A 26,964-nucleotide genomic window follows, 5' to 3' on the forward strand; every position below is an offset into this window, starting at 1 on the left:
TGAGCGCCATCTCTATCCGAACGATTCGACCTCCATCTTGGTCGCCAACAGCAGGCAAAGCCGGGGATTTTGAGGCCTTCCCTCCGAAAGATTTCCAACTGCGCAGTAACAACAGCAGCAAACGAGTGTTTCAGAAATTTTTCCAGATGTTCCTCTGTGCTTTCACGTCCATCTCCATCAAATCAGAATTGTCCACGGCCCCTATTTATCGGATACGATATCATTTTTCACCGGAGGGCTGCGCAGTGCGCTGCTCTCTCTCCTCTCGCCGATTACACCCTTGGATTACAAACCAAGAACATATCAACCTCCACTTTAAATATACCTAGTGACTTGGCCTCCACATCCCTGTGTGGCAGTGAATTCCACAGAATCACCACCCTCTGGCTAAAGAAATTCCTCTTCATCTGTGTTCTAAAGGACATCCTTCTATTCTGAGGCTGTGCCCTGTGGTCCCAGGGTCTCCCACTAGTGGAAACATCCGCTCCATGTCCACTCTATCTAGTCCTTTCTATGTTCGCTAGATGACATAAGAGACGATAGAATTAATGGTGGGGATAATCATCTGGTTTGGCTCCTCACTTGATGTAAGGATGGTGTCTACTATCTATGTCATGTTTGACCCAGCCCAGCATGGCCCTGTAGACCTTTTCTTCTAATGGAACATTCAGGTTGTTATTGGAGATGAGATCAAGCATATCCACTCTATCTAGGCCTTTCAGTATTTGATAGGGTTCAGTGAGATCCTCTCGTTCTTCTAAACTCCAGTGAGTACAGGCCCAGACCCATCGTACGTTAACCCTGTCATTCCTGGGATCTTTCTCATGAACCTCTTCTGGACCTTCTCCAATGCCAGCAGGGAAGGCTGGTACAGGGTTCTGAGTTGGATGATCAGCCATGATCATACTGAATGGCGGTGCAGGCTCGAAGGGCCTAATGGCCTACTCCTGCAGCTATTTTCTATGTTTCTATGTCTCTGGAAAAGTTACAAGCTTCAGTAGCTGAAATGGGAGAGATTGTGCATGCAACTGTTGCCCGGGTGATTCACCAGTTGCAGCTTTATGGGAGAGTGGCAAACTGTTGGGGGGGGGGGAAAACTCCCATGAAATCTTGGCTAGAGTTTGCCAGAATGTATGTGGGAGACTCTGCAGTCAGCTGGAGGAGGTTTGATGGTCTGATGAAACCAAAATTGAGTTTTTTGGCCATCTGATTGAACACCATTTTTGGTGTAAGCCAAATACTGCACATCCCTACTGTGAAGCATGGTGGTGGCTGCATCATGCTGTGGGGATGCTTCACTGCAGCAGGCCCTGGAAGGCTTGTGAAGGTAGAGGGTAAAATGAACGCAGCAAAATACAGGGAAATCCTGATGTAGTCTGCAAGAGAACTGCACCTTGGGAGAAGGTTTGTTTTCCAGCAAGACATTGACCCCAAGCATAAAGCCAGAGCTACACAGAAATGGCTTAAACACAACAAAGTTAATGTCCTGGGTTGGCCAAGTCAGAGTCCAGACCTCAATCCAATTGAGAATTTATGACTGGACTTGAAAAGGGCTGTTCACTCACAATCTCCATGCAATCTGACAGAGTTTGAGCAGTTTTGTAAAGAAGAATGGGGAAAAATTGCAGTGTCCAGATGTGCAAAGCTGATAGAGACCTATCCACACAGACTCAAGGCTGTAATTCCTGTCAAAGGTGCATCTACTAAATACTGACTTTAAGGGGGTAAATAATGTAATCAATTAATTTGTGTTTAGTAATTGTAATAAATTTAGACTAATTTGTAGAAGTTTTATTCCAGTTTGACTTGGAGTCTTTTCTGCTGATCAGTGTCAAAAAAGCCAAATTAAATCCACTGTGATGAAATGTTGCAAAACAATAAAACATGAAAACTTCTGGGGCGGTGGGGGGGAAACAAGGGAGTCCTGACGAAGGGTCTCAGCTCTTTTCTATAGATGCTGCCAGGCCTGCTGAGTTCCTCCAGCATTTCATGTGTGTGTTGCTTGGATTTCCAGCATCTGCAGCTTTTCTCTTGTTTGTGAAGGGGGGGCAGTGTGGGCAAATACTTTTTATGTGCACTGTACATCAAAATGTGCAGCGCAGTACGAATATGAGCTGGGGGGGCAGCCCGCAACTGTTGTTATGCTTCTGGCCCCAGTGTTGCATGCCCACAATTTATTAACCCGAACCCGTTTGTCTTTGGAATGTGGGAGGAATCTGGAGCACCTGGAGGAAACTTGCACGGTCACGATGAGAGCGTACAAACTGCTTACAGACAATGGCGGGAATTGACCTCGAGTTGCTGGTACTATAACGTGTTACGCTAACTGCCAAGCTACCATGTCACGGTAATGACTAATCATCCATTATGTGTTCTTTTTTTTTTACAGTCTTTAACGCGCTCGTGTCGTTCTGTATCCACGACCTTCTCTCTGCCATACAGAAACTCCTTCAATTAAAACCAGACGATAAAAAGAAGTAAGTTGTTGAAATTCCATATCCAATTTTTAGACACCGTTCTGTGTTATTTATTCTGCAGTTTATTTATTACTCGCTGGAGGTTAGAAGAACAGTGGGGGTGGGGTGGAATCTCATTGAGACCTATCGAATATTGAAAGGCTGGTATAGAGTGGGCTTGGAGAAGATGTTGTCAATAGTGGGGGAGTCTAGCACCAGAGGGCACAGGCTCAGAATATTACTCTCACTTCAGATCTCTCCATTGTTTATGTGGGGTCTGTACCATCTGAAACCATAGGAAATAAATCACAACACTTTTGTACGTGGATAGGATACGTTTAGAGTGACTTGGCCGAATGCAACAAGTCTGAGAATAGAGGGACGCCGCTTTACAATAGAGCTGAGGAGGAAGATTTTTTTCCCTGAAGGTGGTGAATTTGTGAAATTCGTTGCCACTGGCCGCTGTGGAGGCCAAGTCATTGAGTATATTTAATGCGTAGGTTGATTAATAAGGGTGTTGTAAGTGTGTCAAAGATTAAGGCTTTTGGGGAAAAGGCAGGTAGGTGGAGCTCAGTTTACGGACAGATCAGCCACGATACTATTGAATGGCGGGGCAGGCTTGATGGGCCGGATGGCCTACTCCTGCTCCTATTTCTTATGTTCTTATTACAAGAGAATAAAGTTGGGAAGGATAATAAATCAGCCCTGATAGAGTGGAAGAGCAAATTCGATGGGCCCATTGCCATAATTCTGTTCCTATGTCTGATGGTCTCCAACCTGATGGCGTCAGTGCCAATTTCCCTGACTGCTCCCCCATCTTCCACTCCTGCCTCCGGTTGTTTATTTCCCCATTCATCTGGCACCCCGTCCTTTCCCCCTTCCTCACCCTCATGACCTTCCCCTCCCCTTTATTCCGTGGTCTGCTGTCCTCCCCTTGACGTGGGTTTCCACTGTGTCTGGAAACTTGCATCAAGGAACATAGGAGGTGTATCCGTTTGGGTTACCCAGAGGAATCGATGATAGTAGAAAATTGCATTCACAATGGCCATGGGATTGACTTTGACGGTGCAAAACTACCGTGCCGCACCAGTGGCTTTTGGGACTGCCTGGTGAAGGAAGCCATTGAAATAACACTAGAGAATAAGAATTTTTACAAGTAAGTAAGAAAGAACTGGAATTCCATTATAAACAAGGTGGGACAGTGGAAACCAAATTGGTTGAGGACTAACCAATCAGGAGGGACGGACGACAGGGGTATAAATACCACCGGACTAGACATGATGAAGATGGCAAAGTTTGTCATCGAAGCGTTGGTTAAAATCAGTTCCTCGACCCAGCTGGAAGCCCGAGAAGAGTTTATTCGCCAAATACGCTGGGAAAACACTAGATCTTTTTTCTAATGAGTTTGTGCGTTCTCCCCGTAACTGTGTAGGTTTCCTCTGCTTGCTCTGGTTTCCTCCCACAGTCCAAAGATGTACCAGTTGGTAGGCTAATTGGTCATTGTAAACTGTCCCGTTAGGATAGGGTTAAATCAGGGTGGGGTGGGGGATGCTGGGTGACATGGTTTGAAGGGCTGAAAGGGCTTATTTCATGCTGCATCTCAATAAATAATAAAATTAAGAGTGTTATTAAAGTAAAAATGGGTCTATCTATCAATTGCAAAAAGGCAGAATGTATGGTGATATCCAAAAAGAAGGAGAATCCTATCTGCAGGCTGAGAATAAACGGGGAAGACATAAAACAAGTACAGAACTTTTGCTACTTAGGAAGCTGGGTGACATCAGATGTCAGGTGCGACACGGACATCAAAAGAAGAATAGGGATGGCAAAAGACACCTTTACGAGAATGAAGAGTATACTGACCAATACTAAACTAGGCATGACAACCCGCCTCAGAGCACCGAAATGTTATGTTTATCCAGTTATGTTATATGGATCAGAATGTCGGACAATATCTAGTAACATGAGGAAACGAATTGTAGCAGCAGAAATGTGGTTTTTGAGGAGGATGCAAAGAATATCATGGATGAAACAAATATCTAACGAGGATGTCATGAACAGAGCAAACACAAAAAGAGAAATAAAGTATAAGATCATGAAAAGGCAATGTGACTTCATTGGACGTGTGATTAGGAAAGAGGAGTTAGAATGCACGGTTAATTATGGGAAAGATTGAAGGGAAGAAAGCAAGAGGAAGACAAAGACAAATGATGATGGAGACAGCAGCCGAAGAACTGGAAATGAATACCAATGAATTGATCCACTTGACCCGAAACAGGAGTGTGTGGGCCATGGCAGTCAAAGCTCAAACTGGGCATGGCACCTGATGATGATGATGATGATGAGTTGAGAGTTAAAGGGCAAAAGTTTAGGGGTAGCATGAGGGGGAACTTCTTTACTCAGAGAGTGGTATCTGTGTGGAATGAGCTTCCAGCAGAAGTGGTTAAGGCAGGTTCGATGTTGTCATTTAAAGTTAAATTGGATAGCTATATGGACAGGAAAGGAATGGAGGGTTATGGGCTGCTGGGACTAGGTGAGAGTAAGAGTTCGGCACGGACTAGAAGGGCCGAGATGGCCTGTTCCTGTGCTGTGATTGTTATATGATTATTACAGTATCAGCGACCCAGGTTCAATTCCCACCACTAGCTGTAAGTAGTTTTTATGTTCTCCCGTGACTGCATAGGTTTCCTCCAGGGACTTCAGTTTCCTCCCACATTCTGAAGACGTAGGGGTCAGTAGGATAATTCATCGCAAGGGTGTAATTGGGTGGCGCGGGTTCCTTGGAGCCTGCTACTGTGCTGCATCTCTAAATAAAATAAATAAAACAAAATACAGCCGCTGCCTGACCTGCCGAGTTCCTCCAGCGTTTTGTGTGTGTCGCTCTGGATTTCCAGCACTTGCAGAATCTCTTGTGTCTCACGTGGTGCCTTTACAGCTGTGCGATGCCTGGTGTGTTGGTGTCAAATGTCCGTGCTTGTGTCTCCCAGGTCACAGCTCCCTTCCAGCAGCTTCCAGTGGCCCAAGGTCCGCCAGGATGTCAATGTTTATTTGGTCGGCGTTGTCCAAGTAAGATCTAAAATTAAATCTGGGGTTTAATATTTTTTAATTGTATTAAACAAATCTGGTTTTATTTGAATATAATGTTTAGTCAGGATTCGTGGTGTAGAGATTATTTTGTGAAGTCTGATTGACGGATTTGTAGCCGTTATCGCGATGCTATTCCTGCTTGGGGGGGTTGGAGTTCGGAGTTAAGTTCCAGTGCCGTCTGTCAGAGTTTGTCATATGTGTGGGTTTGTTTCATAGACCTGAACATACTTTATTGATCCCGAGGGAAATTGGGTTTCGTTACAGCTGCACCAACCAAGAATAGAGCATAAATATAGCAATACAAAACCACAAACAATCAAACAACAATATTCAAACTATGCCAGATGGAAATAAGTCCAGGACCAACCCATTGGCTCAGGATGTCTGACCCTCCACGGGAGGAGCTGCAAAGTTCGACGTCCACAGCCAGGAACAACCTCCCGTGACGCCCAGTATTGTATCTCAGTGGAATATGGTCATAGTACAACAGTAAAAAGTTCAATATCTGGGCTACAAATACGTTCCTTGATTGTAATATGACCAGGATTGCACCATCTGTTATTAACCTGAACAGTAAGCCCCCCCTCCTTTACTCTTACTGCTCTCAGTGCACTTCTGGTCAGCTCGAACGGTCTGGAAGCCCTCCATGGAAACGTTTGGGTCGGGTATGTCCATGTGCAGCCACGTTTCAGTAAAACACATAACACTGCTCTCCCGAAATGTTCTCTGACTCCTGGCTAGCGCCGTCAACTCGTTCGGGTGCTCCGATTTCCTCCCACAATCAAAAGACTTGCGGGTTAGAAGGCTAATTGGTTGTGTGATTAGGCTGGGGTGAAATAGAAGTTTTACGGGGCTGCGAGGCTCAGAGGGCAGTAAGGGCCTATCCCACACTGGATCTCTAAAACAGGGGTTCCCAAACTGGGGTCCACGGACCCCTCGGTTAACGGTAGGGAACCAAGGCATAAAAGAGGTGTGAGAAACAAAAAGAAAACGTCTAGTGAGTGGCTGTTCCGTGGACAAAAACAGCTTGTTAATGAGAGAGGACAGAGGAGAATAGCCAGACTGACAGGAAGATGACAGTAACTCAAACAACCATGCGTGCAGAAAAGCATCTCTGAACACACGACCCATCGAACCTTGATGTGGATGGACTACAGCAGAACATGAACGTACTGTACGTATACTCAATGGCCTCTTTATTAGGTACCTATGACGTGGGTGATCCTAGTCCTTCCATGACCATGATTGTTCTTGGCAAATTTTTCTACAGAAGTGGTTTGATGTTGCCTTTTTCTGGGCAGTGTCGTTACAAGACGGGTGACCCCAGCCATTATCAATACTCTCCAGAGATTGCCTGGCGTCAGTGGTCACGTGACCTGAACTAGTGATATGCGCCAACTGCTCATACGACCATCCACCACCTGCTCCCATGGCTTCACATGACCAATGTTTCCCTTACTTTGTGCACAAAAATCTTGTGCAATTTTTGCCCAATGACCACTTATGCACACTAAATAATTTTTTCAATAAAAACAGTATAAATAAGCCAGTTCTAAAATCTGCAGACAAATCATGGGAAACTCCACGATGTTAAAACCATCCGCATCAGGAACTAGAAAAGGAAATGTGATTGTGTACGATCGTGAAATATACTAAATATGCCAGCGAGGTAGAAGGTGACAACCTTTTGTGCGCAATTTAAATTCCTTTGTATGCTAGTAGCAAAAGATGTGCGCGTGCGCAACCCTCAGCGAGAACTTAGCACGTGACGCTGGTCAGGGGGCTAAGCAAGGGCTACACCTTGCCCAAGGGTGGCTTGTAGGCTAGTGGAGGGAAGGAGTGCCTTGCATCTCCTTTGGTAGAGACGTGTCTCCACGCCACCACCCAACCACTGAGTGTGTGTAGTGAAATTTGTTTTTTGGCAGCAGTGTAGTGCAAATCATAAACATTACTCAAAGTTACAATGGATAAGTACTGCAAAATAGTAAGATATAAGAATTATCTACATTACAATAACTAACACAGATTCATCACGATACTGTTCATGATTTCATGGACGGTTCAGTATTATGAAGATAGTGGGAAAGAATGTTGAGTGTACATTATTAGACTCCTGTACTCCTCTCTGGTAGAAATAAGAAGAGGGTATGTCCTGGATGGTGAGGGTCCTTAACTCCTGTAACTCCTTCTGATTTGTGCCCCTCAGAATAAGTGACACATCCTGTTGGTCTGGCACTCCATGTTGAATGAGTTTCTCCGTGCTCTCACGCCGGCTTCCGTCCGGGCGGTTTGTTTTTCTCTCTGATTGTGTGGAGCTTTTCAATCACTAAAGTTGAAATCTAGTACGTAAAAAAAAAAGAGGTGAAGCAAAAGCAGTTTTCCTTTCTTTCCAGCTGCTCTCAGGTTTGTCAGAAGTCTCAGTGGTCAGTGCTGTCCTCCGTCATACACTTCACCTGGTTCCATACTACCTCTGCTTTCCAAAGCACTCCCGTGTCCTTCTCAAGGTAAGTGCTACTCGTTCCCATCTGGTGTTTTGGATCCCTTCACAAGTACCTGGCTCAGGTTTTCAATTTTGTGAAGTCCCCTTCTCGCAGTATCACCCCAGACAACCTCTTCCCTTGATCTGAGGAGCCTGAAAGCTTCTCCCAAGTAAGTCACAGTAATGTAGTGGTTAGCACAACACTATTACAGCTTGGGGACAATCTGGATTTTGGAGTTCACTTCCAGTGCCACCTGTAAGAAGTTTGTACTTCCTTCCTGGTGAGGCCGCACCTGGAGTACTGTGTGCAGTTCTGGTCTCCATACTTGAGGAAGGATATACTGGATTTGGAGGCAGTGCAGAGGAGGTTCACCAGGTTGATCCCAAGGATGAAGGGGTTAACCTATGAGGAGAGATTGAGCCACCTGGGACTATAGTCTCTGGAGTTCAGAAGAATGAGAGGGGAATCTTATAGAAACATACAAAATTTTGAAAGGGATAGATAAGATAGAAGTAGGAAAGTTGTTTCCATTGGTAGGTGAGACACTAGGGGACATTGCCTCAAGATTCAGGGGAGAAGATTTAGGATGGAGATGAGGAGAAACTGTTTTTTCCAGAGAGGTGGATCTGCAGAATTCTCTGCCTAGGGAAGCAGTTGAGGCTTCTTCACTAAATAAGATACAGTTAGATAGGTTTTTACATAGTAAGGGAATTAAGCGTTATGGGGTAGATGGAGCTGAGTTTACGGACAGATCAGCCATGATCTTACTGAATGGCGGGGCAGGCTTGATGGGCCAGAGGGCTCCTATTTCTTATGTTCTTAAGTTCCTGTGAGCGTGCGGGTTTCTTCCAGGTGCTCCGGTTTCCTCCACAGTCCAGTCGTACTGGTTAGTTGGTCACTGTAAATTGTCCTGTGTAATTAGGGCTAGGATTAAATCGGTGGATTGCTGGTGGTGCAACTGTTTGGACCAGAGGGGCCTATTTCACGCATTTGTTTATTTGCTAAATAAACAAATAAATTAATTAATAAAAATAAAGTGACAGATCACCCATCCTTTTTCATTAAATCAAAGTTCAAAGTAAATTTATCATCCAAGTTCATATATGTCACCATTCATTTTCTTGCAGGCATACTCAATAAATCCACAGAGTAATAACCATAACAGAATCAGTAAGAGACCGCCCCAACTTGGACATTCAACCAGTGTGTAAAAGGCAGCAAACTGCAAATATAAAATGAGAGTAATAATAAATAAAGAAGCAATGAATACGAGAACATGAGAGAGAGAGAGAGAGTTCTAGAAAGTGAGTCCATTGGTTGTGGGAACATTTCAATGATGGGGCAAGTGAAGTTATCCCCTTTGGTTCAAGAGCCTGATGGTTGAGGGGTAATAACTGTTCCTGAACCTGCTGGTGTGGGTCCTGAGGCTCCTGTACCTTTTTTCCTGATGGCAGCAGTGAGAAGAGAGCATGGCCTGGGTGGTGGGGGGTCCCTGATGATGGATGCTGATCTCCTGCGACAGCATTTCATTTAGCTGTGTTCAGTGGCGGAGAGGGCTTTTTCATTAAAATGTCCTTTAATGTCCCTGATGAATTATCCTGTACATTGGGCTAATTAAATGCAAATCAAGTCACCACTTTGCAATAAATCTGCATTCTGTCTGCACGATTGACCAGCTTCTGATCTCCCATCACTTTAATTCTCCGTCCTGTACCTGGGTGGTGCGGTCGCTTGGCGCTATCACAGTGCCAATAATCAGGCTTTAATTTCTACCGCTGTCCGCAAGGAGTTTGTGACTCTCCCTGTGACGCACGAGTTTCCTCCGGGTGCTCCCATTCCCTCCTACATTCCAAAGGCATCCATACAGGTTAGTAGTTTAGTTGGTCACATGGGTGTAATTGGGTGGCAGGCGCTCATTGGGCCTGAAGGGCCTGTTACCGTGCTGTATCTCAAAATAAAAAAGAAATAAAATCTCTCAGTTCCGGTTATATTGGGCCTGCTATTCGCTGAAATGATACCAGAGGGAGCTCGGATCAGAGCCTTTACCCCATGGGCGGCTCCCAGTAAGCACAGTGCACACCAGAGTTGGACGTGGGTGTGGCATTGGGTTGTGGGAGGGGTTGGGATCTATGTGGAGGTCTAACTCAAAAAAATGTAATTGTGCATAATTTTAAGGTGATGGGAGGAAAATATAGGGGGTGTAACAGGTTTAAGGACATAGGCTCTCAGATAGGCACGTGGATCGAAGAAAACTGGAGGGCTACGTAGGAGGGAAGGGTTAGATTGATCTTCGAGTAGTTTAAAAGGCCGGCACAACATCGTAGGCCAAAGGGTTTGTACTTTGCTATACTGTTCTATGTTAGGCACATGGCTGAAAGAAAAATGGAAGGCTTTGTGGGAGGAAAGGGTTAAATTGATCTTGGAGTAGGTTAAAAGGGCCTGTACTGTGCTGTAATGTTCTGTGTCCAGTGAATATTAGCTACAATAGGATTATAGAGCACTACAGCACATAAACAGGCCCTTCAACCCATCTAGTGCATGCCGTACTGTTGTTTCATCTGGACCCATTGATCTGTGCGTGGTCCACAGCCCCCAATATTCCTCCCATCCATGTACCTATCTAAGTTTCTCTTAGGTGCTGAAATCGAACTCGATATCAGAATAAGCATCACTCTAACGCTGCTCCTGTTCTCTCCTTTCTGATCCGTCTACGTTTTTTCCCCACTAGGAGGTGGTAAAGCTGTGGAGTACTGGCGAAGAGACAGTGCGAGTGTTGGCCTTTCTCATCCTCAACAAAATGTGCAGGCAAAAGCAGGACGTGTATCTCAATGTGGTGCTGAAGGTAACAGGAGTGTCACGCACGTCGGTGCCAAAGCATGGCTGCTCCTTGCAAATCCACTCATTTCTGCTATGCTATTGCTAATGATTGCATGTTGCTCATATATAGAACATGGAACAACATTGTGCTGTACTCTTCTGCGTAGGAACATCATGCAAAGAAAGCTTTTCCAACCTTTTCTTGTAGCTAATACTCTCTAATCCAGACGAACCTCTTCTGTACCCGCTCCAAAGCTTCCCTATCCTTCCTGTAATGGGGTGACCATCACCGCACACAATGCACCAAGAGTGGCTGAACCAAAGTTTTACAAAATTTTGCAGGGGTGTCCAGGGAGGGGTTGTACCGCTGGTGAAGGGGCTCAGCTCTCACTTGTGGCTACAAGTAGCTTTTTGCATGTGACATCAGCTACGCTGCTTTGACAGGTGGGCTAAACGAGGTGAGGGTAGCCAGCGGGCCTCATACCCCGGTGAGATGAGGACATGTCTGTCTTAGCATGCATAGTCAACTCGACAGACTGGGTAGAAGAGATCTGTAGTGAGATCCAACGGCCAGGAAGATGGTACTACAATGCTTTGTGCAGAGCGGAGAGCATGACAAGGCACAGAAGTCATGGTCATCCACTGCAACTGAGGAAGATCCCAATTAATGACGTTGGCTCGTGTTACTGGACCCGGACTTCAAAGGTCGCGAGAGTGGACCTGCCCCATTGCAACGGCTTTTCCACTTATAAAAGTTTGGCACAGGCTTTCTTGTCGTCGTTAGATACAATGGCCCACCACCAGGATGACCTAATGACTTCAATATTCAATGACCCTGCTAATGAAAGCAAGTGTGTCAAATGCCTACTTGAGTGCCCATGTTTAGGGAGCTCTGAGCTTACACCCCAAGATTCTTCCATGTGTGAGTAGTCCAAAAGGTCCTGCCATTTACTGTATACCTTTCCTTGATATACCTCACACTTGTCCGGATATATGGCAAATAAAGTTGATCTGATCAAACTCTATCTGCCATTTATTTAGAGAATAATCTTATTAACAACATCAGGGACCCCTCCTCACCACACGGGCCTTGCTCTCTTCTCACTGCTGCCATTAGGAAGAAGGTACAAGAGACTCAGGACTCCCCACCGCCTGGTTCAGGATCAGTTACTACCCGTCAACCATCAGACACTTCATTCACAGAATAACTTCATTCAACTTTGCTTGAAATGTTCCCACAATCTATGGACTCACTCTCGAGGACTCTTCATCTCACATGCTTGCTATTTATTGTGTACTTATTTATTATTATTATTATTACTTTTTGTATTTGAATAGTTGTCTTTTACACACTGCTGGTGTGGTCTTTCATTGATTCTGTTATGATTATTCTATGGATTTATTGAGAATGCCTGCAAGAAAATGAATCTGAGTTGTATTTGGCAACATATAAATGTACTTTGATGATAAATTTGAGTGAAAAAGCTCAGGTGATCTGCTATTTTTATTTTATTTATTAATTTTTGTTTAGAGAGACCGTGCTGAACAGACCCTTCCATCCCACTGAGCCACACTGCCCATAGTAAAGTAAAGGCATCCATTAGTCTTGCGAGACCATGGATCTGCTCCTGGAAAGTCTTCACTCTCTAGGGCGCAGGCCTGGGCAAGGTTGTATGGAAGACCAGCAGTTGCCCATGCTGCAAGTCTCCCCTCTCCACGACACCGATGTTGTCCAAGGGAAGGGCATTAGGACCCATACAGCTTGGCACTAGTGTCGTCGCAGAGCAATGTGTGATTAAGTGCCTTGCTCGAACTCACGACCCCCAGGTCGCTAGTCCAATGCCTTAACCACTTGGCCACGTGCCCACACCATCTATCTAACGTTAGTCTAATCACAAGACAATTTACAATGACCAGTTAACCTGCTAACCGGTATGTCTGTTTGGACTGTGGGAGGAAACTGGAGCACCTGGAGGAAACCCACACATTTACAGGAAGAGCGTACAAACTCCTTACAGACAGCAGCAGGAATTGAACTCAGAACTCTAATAGCATTGTGCTAATCACCACGCTACTGTGGTGCCCCATTTCTCCACCCGTATCTCCAAACTGATACGTGTCCTTTGACAGCCGCCTTCGCCATCCACATTTCTCAACCGATCTTTGTTCTCTTGTCCTCGTTGTCTCCTTTCACTTGTCCAGATCTACAGTGAATGACATTGATCCTTGATCAAGCTCCATCTGACATTTCTCCATCCACATCTCCCCAACCGATCCATATCCTTTCAGTGTAGTGGCCAGAAGTCCAGGAAAGAGTGAGATCATAGTCCCCACTTCTTCAAACCAGCCATATTTGAATTGGGGCAGTTATTCAGAACATAGAACGTGGGTAGCACCAGAGGGCACAGCCTCAGGGTACAAAGATGTCCCTTTAGAACAGTGATAAAGAGGAATAGATATGGAGAGGATGTTTCCAATAGCAGGAGAGTCGATGACCAGAGGGCATAGCCTCAGAATATAAAGACATGCCTTTAAAACAGAGACGAGGAGGAATTTCTTTAGTGGTGAGCCTGTGGAATTCATTGCCACAGACGGTTGTGTAGGCCAAGGCATTGGGTATATTTAAATTGATAGGTTTGACAGGTTCTTGATTAGTAAGGTTATGAGGAAAAGGCAGGAGACTGGGGGTTGAAAGAGATAATAAATCAGTCATGATGGAACTGACTCGATGGGCCAAGTGGCCTAATTCTGTTTATATGTTTTATGTTCTTTTGCATATCTCTACTAGTTTTTGTACTCTTGCCCTCTTTGTCTCCCTCCAGCAAATGTATGTGGCTTATGTGAAGAACTGCAAGTTTACTTCACCAAATGTGCTTCCCATGATCAACTTCATGCAGCGCAGTTTGACAGAGATGTATGCGCTGGATCACCACGCTACCTATCAACACGCTTTCATTTACATCCGGCAGCTTGCTATCCACCTCCGAAATGCCATGACAATGAAGAAAAAGGTAAACCATTTTTGTTTTAGTTTATTTATGTAATGAATGTTTTCTCATTAAAATTCAGTCCTCCTTGTCTACTGACAGCTAGTGGCAGAATCTGGTACTTTGGCAGAACCTGAAAGATTGGATAAGGCAAGGATTCTGCAGATGCTGGAAATTCAGATTATCACACACAAGTTGCAGGAGGAACTCATTGGGACAGGCAGCATCTATGGAGATGAATAAACAGTTGGCGTTTTGGGCTGAGACCCTTCATCAGGACTGGAAAGGATATATGTAACTGTGGTAGTCTTGATCTCACTGGCAATATCCTCAATTCCTTCCTTCCTTCTTCAGCCCTTTACCTTTTCCATCTAACCCCTCCCACATTCTTACTTCATCCCCACCCCCACTCACCAACCTTCCCCCCCCACCTGTTCTCACCTATCACCTGCCTGTTTGACCTCCTCACCCTCCCCCCCACCTTATTCTGACGTCTGCCCCCTTCCTTTCCAGTCCGATGAAAGGTCTCATCCTGAAAAGTTGACTGTTTATTCCTCTGCGTAGATGCTGCCTGACCTGCTAAGTTCCTCCAGCAATTTTGTGTGTGATTTGATAAGGTAAGGCGTGGGTGGCAAACCTTTTTCAGGGAATTTGCCCAAATTGATCATAATCTTTAAAAAAAAAAATTATCTTGTGTGCCATGATAATTTTGAGCAGAGATTATCACTGATTAATGAATTAGTAACAATAACTATGGGGTTTATTTAAGGGAAAGGGATATCCTGTTGCTCATGTAATATAGACAGATTGAAATAAATGAAGCATTTTAGAAAAGCTGTTGAAAAATGTATTAATATTAATCTCTTAAAGAGACAATTGAAAATAACATCTAGTAATTTCTAAGTAGTATTGTAATTGTAACAGTTTACTATCCAGTGAGCAATGTGCATATCAGGTCCGCAAGGTATTCAAAGCATATTATCCAATATCATGTGTTCTCACTGGCACCAAGCCAGTGTGGGACGTATCCTGTGAAAACATATCACTGTTCTTCGGTTGTTAAAAAAGACGTTTGCTGCTTCATTTGGCAGTAAAGATAATCATTATAAATCTTGTTATTATGCCATTTAAAGATTCGAGGGATGGCACTGAAAGGTCCATGCCAGCAAACTTTTGCATGTGCCATCTTGGGCACATGTGCCACAGGTTCACCACCCCTGGCCAATAAGGCAATGTTTGCTGTTCATTGCAATTGCAGGGAGATTGTGCAAACTCCACACAGATAACCTGGTGTGCATGCCGTGTCGGTGCCGGAATGTGTGGCGACAATTGCAGGCTGCCTCCAAAGCATCCTTGGGTTGTGTTTGTTGTTAATACGCGTGACTCATTTCTCTGTATGTTGTGATAAATATGATTATATAAATGAATCTGAATCAGAGTCAGGATTTAATCCAGGTCCCTGTCATGTTGTGGCAGTGGCTCTACTTTTCCATACTATTATACTGTCTCTAAGTGTTCCATCAACAAGAGATTCTGCAGATGCTGGAAATCCAGAGCAACACACACACACACACACACACACACACACACACGCACATACGCACACGCACACATACGCACACACACACACACGCACACGCACGCACGCACACACATACGCACACGCACACATACGCACACATACACACACGCACACGCACACATACGCACACATATACACACACACACACACACAGCAGGTTAGGCAGCATCTATGGAATGATGTTATTGAAAAACCACATTTCTAAATAGTATTATTAGAGCTGTTTCTTCTTTTTCATAAGTCCATCACTTCTGGGGAATAGACTACCAGTAGCAGCTCACTGGAGTACTCTGTCCTGGGCTGACAGAAGACCACTCAGCCCTGTGGCTTCCACTTTCACCGCACGACTTCATATGTCGCCATACCCATGGATTCACTTTCAAGGACTCTTCATCTCATGTTCTCAATATTTATTGCTTATTTATTTATGATTATTTCTTTTTTCTTTTGTATTTGCAGAGTTTGTCTTTTGCACACTGGTTGTTGCTCCGTACTGCTGTGTGTGGCTTTTCATTGATTTTCTTGGATTTACTGTGCATGCCCACAATAAAATGAACCGCAGGGTTGTATATGGTGACATACGCAGTCCTGTGCACATATACTTAGCTAGGGGTACCGCAGACTTTTACACAATATTGTACTGTATTTGTCAACGTGGAGCAGAAAGCAAGTGTGTAAATGTGGCAGGAGCTGAAGATGGTGGAATGGTGAGGGTGGAGCGCTGTGGGAGGGAAACAGTGTCGGGAGCGGGTGCAGACACACCCAGTCCTGAGATACCAGTCAAAGTCATTTGATTGCAAACAATTGGTTTATTGATCATTACAGAATATCCCTCTGGTGCTTCCCTCTCCCTTCCCTCTCCCTTCCCTCTCCCTTCCCTCTCCCTTCCCTCTCCCTTCCCTCTCCCTTCCCTCTCCCTTCCCTCTCCCTTCCCTCTCCCTTCCCTCTCCCTTCCCTCTCCCTTCCCTCTCCCTTCCCTCTCCCTTCCCTCTCCCTTCCCTCTCCCTTCCCCCTCCCTTCCCCCTCCCTTCCCCTTTTCCCAACTATGATTCCCCTCTCCCTGCCCCCTTCCCACTGTCAGTCCACAATAGAGACCCATATCAGAGTCAGGTTTATCATCACTCACATATGTCATGAAGTTTGTTTTTGTGGCAACAGTACAGTGCAATACATAAAATTACTACAGTACTGTGCAAAAATCCTTGGCACCTTAGCTACTGTGTGTGTGTGTATATGTATGCTTAATACTTTTTCCAGAGTATGTACTTTCATAAATTTACTTTGTACATCCCAGGGATGAGGTCTTTGGAGCTCTGTTGCCATTTCTGTAGCTCTGGGTTTTTATGGGATGGGTTTGCTAGTCCCCTGCCCAACTCTTCTCCTTTCGCAGCCGGGCTTGGCACTCTCTCACGGTGGTGTCTGAAAAGAGGATGCTGTCCAATGGGACAATGTCTCCCATCCACTACATAATGTACTGGTTGGGCACAGGAGTACATTCAGCCAGAGACTCATTCCACCGAGATGCAACACAGAGCGTCATAGGAAGTCATTCCTACCTGTGGCCATCAAACTTTACAACTCCTCCCGTGGAGGGTCAGACACCCTGAGCCAATAGGCTGATCCTGGACTTATTTCCTGGCATAAATTACATATTACTATTTAACTATTTATGGTTTTATTACTATTTATTATTTATGGTGCAACTGTAACGAAAACCAATTTCCCCCGGGATTAATAAAGTATGACTATGACTATCATGGCAGAGTTAGTGTAACCATTTACTATCAAAACATATTGATGCGTACATCAGGTCTGCGAGGATTTCAAATATATCATCCAATGTCAGATGCTCTCACAATCCCTTTCGTGGTGCCAAGCCTCATAGATGCTGGAAATCTTGAGGAACACACAAATTGCGGGAGAAACCCAACATGTCAGGTAGTATCTCAGCCCAAAATGTTGATGTTGCATGACCTACTGAGGTTTTGTGTGTGTTACCCTAACTGTTCGATTTGAATTGCAATAAGACTTAATTGTTTGAGATTGTTTCGCTTCTGTGCGTTTGCTTATGCTACACTGTGCTTGCTTCCCTCTGCCTGCAGGAGACGTATCAGTCTGTCTATAACTGGCAGTTCATTCATTGCTTGTTCTTGTGGTGTCGGCTGCTGAGTACGGTTTACCCCAATGAAGTTCTTCAGCCGCTCATCTATCCTCTGACGCAGGTTATCATCGGATGCATCAAGTGAGTACCAGTGAAATGTTGGCGGGTGTTTACCGTTCAGTGTGATTTCAGAATCATTTCAGTGTCGTTTCAGAATGGCAGGCGGTGACTAGTGGGGTACCGCAAGGCTCAGTGCTGGGACCCCAGTTGTTTACAATATATATTAATGACTTGGATGAGGGAATTAAATGCAGCATCTCCAAGTTTGCGGATGACACGAAGCTGGGCGGCAGTGTTAGCTGTGAGGAGGATGCTAAGAGGATGCAGGGTGACTTGGATAGGTTGGGTGAGTGGGCAAATTCATGGCAGATGCAATTTAATGTGGATAAATGTGAAGTTATCCACTTTGGTGGCAAAAATAGGGAAACAGATTATTATCTGAATGGTGGCCGATTAGGAAAAGGGGAGGTGCAACGAGACCTGGGTGTCATTATACACCAGTCATTGAAAGTGGGCATGCAGGTACAGCAGGCGGTGAAAAAGGCGAATGGTATGCTGGCATTTATAGCGAGAGGATTCGAGTACAGGAGCAGGGAGGTACTACTGCAGTTGTACAAGGCCTTGGTGAGACCACACCTGGAGTATTGTGTGCAGTTTTGGTCCCCTAATCTGAGGAAAGACATCCTTGCCATAGAGGGAGTACAAAGAAGGTTCACCAGATTGATTCCTGGGATGGCAGGACTTTCATATGAAGAAAGACTGGATGAACTGGGCTTGTACTCGTTGGAATTTAGAAGATTGAGGGGGGATCTGATTGAAACGTATAAGATCCTAAAGGGATTGGACAGGCTAGATGCAGGAAGATTGTTCCCGATGTTGGGGAAGTCCAGAACGAGGGGCCACAGTTTGAGGATAGAGAGGAAGCCTTTTAGGACCGAGATTAGGAAAAACTTCTTCACACAGAGAGTGGTGAATCTGTGGAATTCTCTGCCACAGGAAACAGTTGAGGCCAGTTCATTGGCTATATTTAAGAGGGAGTTAGATATGGCCCTTGTGGCTACGGGGATCAGGGGGTATGGAGGGAAGGCTGGGGCGGGGTTCTGAGTTGGATGATCAGCCATGATCATAATAAATGGCGGTGCAGGCTCGAAGGGCCGAATGGCCTACTCCTGCACCTATTTTCTATGTTTCTATGTTTTCTATGTGACAGGGAGGTACGAGTACGCTGGCCACCCGACCTTTTAACCCACTCAAAGGTCAATCCAACCCTTTCATTCTCATTCATTCATTCAGTGCCTTGTTATATAACGTAGGCAATCATGGTCTTTCCATGGCCACGATTGTTCTTGGCAAATATTTCTACAGAAGTGGTTTGCCATTGTCTTCTTCTGGGCAGTGTCTTTAACAAGATGGGTGACCGCAGCCATTATCAATACTCTTCAGAGATTGTCTGCCTGGTGTCAGTGGTCCCATAACCAGGACTTGTGATCTGCACCAGCTGCTCACATGACCATCCACCACCTGCTCCCATGGCTTCATGAGACCCTTACCTGGTGGGGGTAGGGGGTGGAGGTTAAGCAGGTGCTACACCTTGTCCAAGGGTGACCTGCAGGCTAGCGGAGGGAAGGAGCACCTTACACCTCCTTTGGTAGAATTGTATCTCCACCCAGTCAACCCTACAAAGCCCATAACCCTCCATTTCTCTTACAATCATGTGCCTAGCAAAGAGTCTCTTCAATGTCCCCAATGTACCTGCCTCACCCACCACTCACTGCTGTAAAATAACCTCCCTCTGATATCACCCCGAAACATTCCCCTACCACCCTTTGTATAGAACATTGAACCCTACAGCCCAGTGTGGTCCTTCAGCCCACCACGATGATGACACAGTAGCGCAGTGGTTAGCACAATGCCTTACAGTTTGTACGTTCTCCCCGTGACTGCGTGGGTTTCCTCCGAGCGCTCCGGCTTTCTCCCACGGTCCAGAGACGTACCGCTTGGTGGGGTTAATTAGTCGTTGTAAATTGTCCTGTGACTGGGCTAAGATTAAATCGGAGGTTGCCGGGTGGTGCAGCTTGAAGAGCCGGGAGGGCCGATTTCACACTGTCTCTCAGAAATAACAGTTGTGCTGATCTTTTAACCTACTCTGAGATCTAAATCTCCCTTCGCTTCCCACTTTTATTTTGTTGTGAACCTCTTGACCATGTCTACATGCTTTTATGCATTGGATTGCTGCCACAAGATTGGCTGATTAAATACTTGCATTCACAAGCAGGTGTACCTAATGAAGTGGTCACTAGGTATATGTCTCTGACTCTATCATTAACGTTACAAAACACTTCCCTGGTCCCCAGTAAAAAGTGTTCATGTTCTCCCATATGGAAGCCTTTCATGGTAATAATACTGTTAACTTCCTTCACTCTTTTTTTCATCTGTTACAGCCAGCACTGGCAAATGAAAGTGTAAAATCATTTTAAAACTTAAAATACCATGCATTCAAAAAATCTAGTTTCTGTCCCTGGTGAATGATGGTGGGTTGTGATGTATGGGAGAAAGGTACAGGAGCCTCAGGTCCCACACCACCAGGTTCAGGAACAGTTACTACCCCTCAACCATCAGGCTCCTGAACCAGCGTAGATAGCTTCTCTCACCTCACTCTGAACTGAGTCCACAACCTATAAACCCACTTTCAGGGACTCTGCAACTAGTGTTCTCAGCATTAATGAATTATTATTTTCTTTCTTTTTTTAAAAATTTGTGCAGTTTGCCTTCTTTTGGTTTTTTTTGTATTTGTCATCTTTTCCACACTGGTGGAATCTTTGTGTGCAGTTCTTATTGATCCTGTTGTGCTTCTCAGTTATATTGTGAATGCCTACAAGAAAATAAACCTCAGCACAGTATATGGTGCCATAAATGCACTTTGATAGTAAATTTACCTTGAATGTAACAAAACAGGACTAAAAGCATTGATGATGAATATAAGAATGAAAAGTTATTGAATGGTTTATTCTTGTAAATAATAATTTGCAGTGAGTGTAGTTATTTATCCCAGGGTTGGACATTTGCCAGTGTGTTTGAATGTTTCCACAGTGCCATTAATATCTTTTTTTCATGCTCTTTTGTGTCTTCCTTGTACTTGCTGGAGTTTAGAAGAATGAGGGGGGATCTCATTGAAACCTACTGAATATTGAAAGGTCTAGATACAGTGGATGTGGAGAGGATGTTTCCTATAATACATGAGAATTATTAGAGTGCACAGCCTCAGAAACGAGGGACGTCCCTTTAGAACAGAGATGAGGAGGAATTTCTTTAGCCAGAGGGTCGTGAATCTGTGGGATTCATTGCCACAGGTGGCTGTGGAGGCCAAATCGTTGGGTATATTTAAAGCAGATGTTCATGGGTTCTTGATTAGTAAGAATGTCAAAGGTTACAGAGAGAAGGTAGAAGAACGGGGTTGAGAGGGATAATAAATCAGTCACAATGGAATGACAGAGCAGACTCGATGGGTCATATAGCCCAATTCTGTTCCTGTATCGTATGGGCTTATTCCAGGAAATTGGACACAAACATACACAATTGCTGTGGGTTGCGTCCTGAAGCCCATCGTGTGGGGTGAATGATCACCCTGCTGTTAACCTCAACCTGGGCAAATCTGTACGAAGAGTCCAGATAATGGGGGCCTATGACCCATGAACAGCCCCCTAGCCCAATAAGACTAACTGCTGACCTTACAATCTACTTTGTCACGGGGAGAGCATACAAACTTCTTACAGACGGTGTTGGGAATTCCAAAGATTCGCCACTCTCTGGTTAAAGAAATTCCTCCCCATATCTGTTCCAAAGGAGCGTCTTTGTAGTCTGAGACTGTGCTGTCTGGTCCTCAGCTCCCCCACTGTTGGAAACATCCTTTCCACTCTAACCAGGCCTTGCAATATTTGATAGGTTTGAGTGGGACCCCCTCCCCATCTTCCTAAACTTCAACAAGTACAGGCCCGGAGCCATCAAATGCTCCTCGTACATTAATCCTTTCATTCCCTTTTGCACTTGTCGTGTGGATATTGGTAATTTGTCCATCTTTGTTGTGTGTGGTTTTTCATTGACTATTATATTTACTGTGAATGTTTGCAGGATGCCGAATCTCAGGGTGGTATATGGTGACATATATGTACATTGATGTTAAATTTACTGTCCTCTAGACCCTCTCCAATGCCATCACATCCTCTCTTAGATAAGTGACCCAAAACTGCTCACGGTATTCCAAGTGTGGTCTGACTTACAAATCCTCGGGATTGCATCCTCACTCTTCTACTCTAGTCCTCTCGAAATGAACGCTGACATTGTATTTGCCTTCCTTACCACTGACTCAAGCTGTAGTAAATGGTTTCAGTGCTCAGTCATTCTGGTGATGTGCCACTAGAGGGCAGTCCCTGCCTTGGTAACATGTTGCAGTCTCGCGGCTCTTCAGCCGAGGTGTACCCTGTGTCGTTGTGGAGAAATTGCAGCCAATCAGGTGTCTGACCCCAGGGGCATTCAGAGAATCCATTTCAACATGCGAAACTGAGCTCAAAAGCCAGAAAATGGATTGTGCTTCGAAACTAAAGTGATCTCCAGCAACCAGCGACTGAGGCTAGACGGGTCTGATGGCTTCGTCCTGGTGCCTGCTGTTGTCTGTGGGAATCACAGTGCATAAGTTAAAAATGGCAGATGGAATTTAATGCAGACAAATGTGAGGTGTTACACTTTGAAAGAACAAATCACTGTAAACAGTAGAACACTGGGATCTGGGGATATTTAGATCCATAATTCCCATTCCTTGCAAGTGGCAGCACAGGCAGACAGGGTCATAAAGAAATTTTGGGTCTTAATTAGAACAGACATTAATTCCATCACTGATGCTACTGTTTATAAAGAGCCAGGTTAGTAAGTGCAATGTAAAACCACCAGGGGTCAAAGTTCATCTCTAGGTGTGGACTGTGGTCCTTTGATCATTGTTGGTTAATTTTATGAAGTGTTTGGGCTGGAGCAGTGTCCTTGCAGGCATGTCTCAAGCCGGTTTCACTAGGCCAATAATTTCACGTTTTTAAAATAATTATTTATTGAGATACAGCACGGAGAAGGCCATTCCAGCCCTTCGAGCCACACAGCCCAGCAATGCCTCAATCTAACCGCAGCCTAATCACAGGACAATTTACAATGACCAATTAACCTACCAACCAGTATGTCTTCGGACTGTGGGAGGAAACCCACGCAGTCACAGGGAGAATGTACAGTGTTGTGCAAACTACTAAGCTACTGTGTCACCCCACGTTCAATTGTCAAGTTCAACCATTGTTCAAAATTCAAGATCAATCGTCATTCAATCAGACATGTAACAGCTGAATGAAAATGTTTCTTTCAGGCCAAGGTGTAAAACACTGTCCACATAGTCACATAGAGCACCTAGTACATCGAATTAAGATTGCACGCAAAGTTACAAAAATGAAATAATAATATTAGCGTGAGTGTCATGGCCTGTAGGTTGATGGTGCATGGGATGTTGTCCTGGAGCCACGTTTCTGCAAGAACAAGCCCGCAGCAGTTCCTCTTCTCACTGAAGTGCAGCTGCAGACGAGCACATTCCAGATTGTCTTGCCCAGAGCGAACACTGGAGGGCAGCACTGATGAGGACAACTGGCCCCCAACCCAGCACAAACTCCAACAGGCCCATCGTGGCTCTGCACCCCCTCTCTGCATCCTGCCAGTTTTACAGTCCAGGTACACCTGAGTTAGAAGATGCTAGAATGTGGAGCAACACACCATCTGAGTGGATTGAGTGGCATCTGTGGGAAGGAACTGTTGATTTTTAAGTTGAAACCTTGCATCAGGGCTGGCTGGCTTTGTTTTTTTCCCTTTAGCCTTGCTTGTTCTCGTCCCACCTCCTGGCCCCTGTCTCACACACCCCACCCTTCCTCTTCATGTTGGCCAGCTTCCCTCCCCACTCTCAGTCCCGAGACAGGCTCTCAACCCAAAACATCGACATAAACACAAGAAATTCTACAGATGCTGGAAATCCGGAGCAACACACACAAAATGCTGGAGGAGCTCAGCAGGTCAGGCAGCACATCTATGAAAATTAGTAAAGGGTAGACATTTCAGCCCAAAGCCTCTCATTAGAATTGGAAAGAGAGGAGGAAGTACCCAGAATATCTTGTATTATATTTTATTACACCTTATTCTGGCTTCTTCCCTCTCCCCTTCCAGTCCTGATGAAGGGTCTTAGCCAGAAATGTCGATTCTTCCTTTCCATAGATGCTACCCGAAATATTAACAGTTCTTTTTGGTTAATTGTTCAACTTAGTTGAAATCAGGACCTGAACTCCACAGGTCAGTGAGACCAGTGAAAGATAAACCGTGCTGGAGAGAGGACTAGTGGGTGTGTGAAGAGGGATTGAACCAAGCGAGTTGCCTTGTGATGTCTGGTGGGGGCAGTGAGTTTATTCACTGTAATCTTTCTCTCTTGTTCTGAATTCCTTCAGTAGAAGTCATGCTGGGTAATTTAATCTTGGTTCATCAAGGAATTGACTGGTGCAGTAGTTGGTGACATCTTCTTCCAAATATTGGACAGAACCTCACTCCTGTCCAGTGATCAGTCCAGACTTGAACATCTTATTCTTGCTGCAGCTATAACAGCCCCCCACCCCCCCACGGGGGGGGGGTGCACCCTTCCTTGTATATCCCTTCCCACCACTCACCTTTTCCCTCTCTCTTGCTCTGTCCTGCTCTCTCACCTTCCAACACCCATCCCCACCGCTCCTTCCCTGCTCATCCAGTTCCACTCTTGCTCATTCTCTCTCGCGCGCTCTCATCCCCCACCCCCCATCCCACCACACCGTCTTGCCCCACCCAATCTTCTCACACCCACCTCTCTTGCAAACACACATGTGTATACTCTCCCTCTCCACACATATACATTATCTTTCTCTCCTTCACTCACTCCCTCACTTCCTCCTCTCTCTCTTATTCATTCATTCTCTGTCTGTGTGTGTGTCTCTCTGTCTCTCTCTGTGTCTCTGTGTTTCTCTGTCTCTCCCTCGCTCTGTCTGTGTGTCTCTCTCTGTCTCTCTCTGTGTCTCTCTGTCTCTCTCTTTCTGTCTCTGTCTGTCTGTCTCTGTCTCTGTCTCTCTCTCTGTCTCTGTCTCTCTTGCTTTCTCTCTCCCTCGCTGTTTCTCGCTCCCACTCACACCCAGGCACACACACCGAGACACACATTTCCACGTGCACACACACCCAGACACACATTTCCACGTGCACACACACACACACACACCCAGGCACACATTTCCATGTGCACACGCACACCCAGACACACATTTCCACGTGCACACACACCCAGACACACATTTACACGTGCACACACACACACACACCGAGACACACATTTCCACGTGCACACACACACACACACCCAGGCACACATTTCCATGTGCACACGCACACCCAGACACACATTTCCACGTGCACACACACCCAGACACACATTTACACGTGCACACGCACACCCAGACACACATTTGCACGTGCACACATACCCAGATACACATTTCCATGTGCACACGCACACCCAGACACACATTTCCACGTGCACACACACACCCAGACACACATTTACACGTGCACACGCACACCCAGACACACATTTGCACGTGCACACATACCCAGATACACATTTCCATGTGCACACGCACTGTCAGCCAGCCAGCGCTCTGAATGAACGTTCAATAAGTGGACCTGAAGCAGTTCTATACACAGAAACACCTAAACCACCACAGTTACTCTGCCACTAGTGTGTAGTATTTAACAGCCGGCTGCAGCCCTGAGAGACCCAGAGGGGCCTCTGACAAAGCAAGAATCCTCCGGGTACCTTTCTGTACACAAAGACGGAGTACAGGAAAACCGTGGCGTGGATCGAGCTCCTGTGGCTGTCCCGGCCAAGCTGCGGCAACACCCCACCAGACTTCACTTGGCAGACGTGTGCCTGCTTCTTGGAATAGTCACAGCCTTGTCAGAAATGAACACAGTCGATGGCATCTTAACAACCACGAGTGTTTGGAAAGTGCCCCGTGGAGCTGGGGAAGCGTGGGTCGTGTTTTGATTTCAAACAGGATAAACTGATGGGGTTCCTTAACCAAACAGGATGGTGCACCCGCTTGCCTTGTTTGCTGAGGGAGGGCCCTGCTGAGTTTCCCTTGATGCAACCACCCACCTCCTTTCGAATTCTTGGTCTGTTCTGGGCCGTGGGGATCTCCCCACCGAAGAATGTTAGGTTCATGGTTGCGAGGGTTTTCGACTGCTTGGTTGGGGTTTCACAATCCACCTGAACTGCAGTTCTCTTTTTCTTTGCTGTGGTCATACCTTCCAGGACAGATTAGAGTCATAGAGCACGACAGCACAGAAATGCCCTTCAGCCCATCTAATCCGTGCTGAACTATTAATGTGCCTAGTCCCATTGACCCATACCTGGACCATAGCCCGCTATAATCCTCCCATCCATGTCCCTATCCAAACGACTGAAATCGAGCCTGCATCCAGCCCTTCTGCTGGCAGCTCATTCCACACTCACAACACCGTCTGAGGGAAGTTCCCCCCCCCCCCCCCATATGCCCCTTAAATATCTCAGCTTTCACCTTTTGGTATGTTGGTGGCTAGACTTTGGGCCAGGTGGAACTAAACAGAAAAATTTGTCACAGACGAGATGGGTGGCAGGGGCTGTTTCTGTGCTGTGACACTTTGATGTTGATGGGAACATGCTCATGTGTACGTTGGTTTAAAGATTAACTTCATTTGTCACACATACAGTGAAAGGTGTTTGTGTCTAATCAGATCGTAAGACCATAAGATAAAGGAGCAGGATTTGGCCATTTGGCCTGTCAAGTCTGCCCTGCCATTTCATCATGGCTGATCCAATTTTCCTCTCAGCCCCAGTCTCCTGCCTTCTCCCTGTATTTCCTAGTGCCCTGATCAATCAAGAACCTATCAACTTCTGCCTTAAATATACATAGCTTCCTGTGGAAAAGAATTCCACTAATTCACCACTTCACCACTCTCTGGCTACAGAAATTCCTCCTTATCTCTGTTCTAAAAGGACACGCCTCTTTTCTGAGGCTGTGTCCTCTGGTCTTAGACTTTTCCAGCATAGGAAACATCCTCTCCACATCGTCCACATCCACTCTATCAAGGTCTTTCACCATTTGATAGGTTTCAATGAGGTCAACCATCATTCTTCTGAATTCTAGTGAATACAGGCCCAGAGCCATCAAACACTCTTCATATGACAAGCTATTCAATCCTGGAATCATTTTTATGAACCTCCTTTGAACCCTCCCCAGTTTCAGCACATCCTTTCTAAGATAAAGGG

General features: G+C 45.5%; 1 protein-coding gene across 2 annotated transcripts in view; it reads left to right on the forward strand.

Moving 5' to 3' along the window:
• noc2l (NOC2-like nucleolar associated transcriptional repressor) overlaps nucleotides 1-26,964 on the forward strand; it is a 169,186-nt gene that overhangs the window by 19,831 nt on the left and 122,391 nt on the right. For both annotated transcript variants that reach the window (XM_063033434.1, XM_063033435.1), the window contains exons 6-11: nucleotides 2,390-2,477; nucleotides 5,444-5,522; nucleotides 7,937-8,047; nucleotides 10,752-10,865; nucleotides 13,663-13,851; nucleotides 17,512-17,651. In XM_063033434.1, coding sequence (XP_062889504.1) covers nucleotides 2,390-2,477; nucleotides 5,444-5,522; nucleotides 7,937-8,047; nucleotides 10,752-10,865; nucleotides 13,663-13,851; nucleotides 17,512-17,651 — 721 coding nt within the window. The remainder of the gene's footprint in view (nucleotides 1-2,389; nucleotides 2,478-5,443; nucleotides 5,523-7,936; nucleotides 8,048-10,751; nucleotides 10,866-13,662; nucleotides 13,852-17,511; nucleotides 17,652-26,964) is intronic.

This window comes from Mobula hypostoma, chromosome 25 (assembly GCF_963921235.1).
Source record: "Mobula hypostoma chromosome 25, sMobHyp1.1, whole genome shotgun sequence".
Taxonomy (NCBI): Eukaryota; Metazoa; Chordata; class Chondrichthyes; order Myliobatiformes; family Myliobatidae; genus Mobula; species Mobula hypostoma.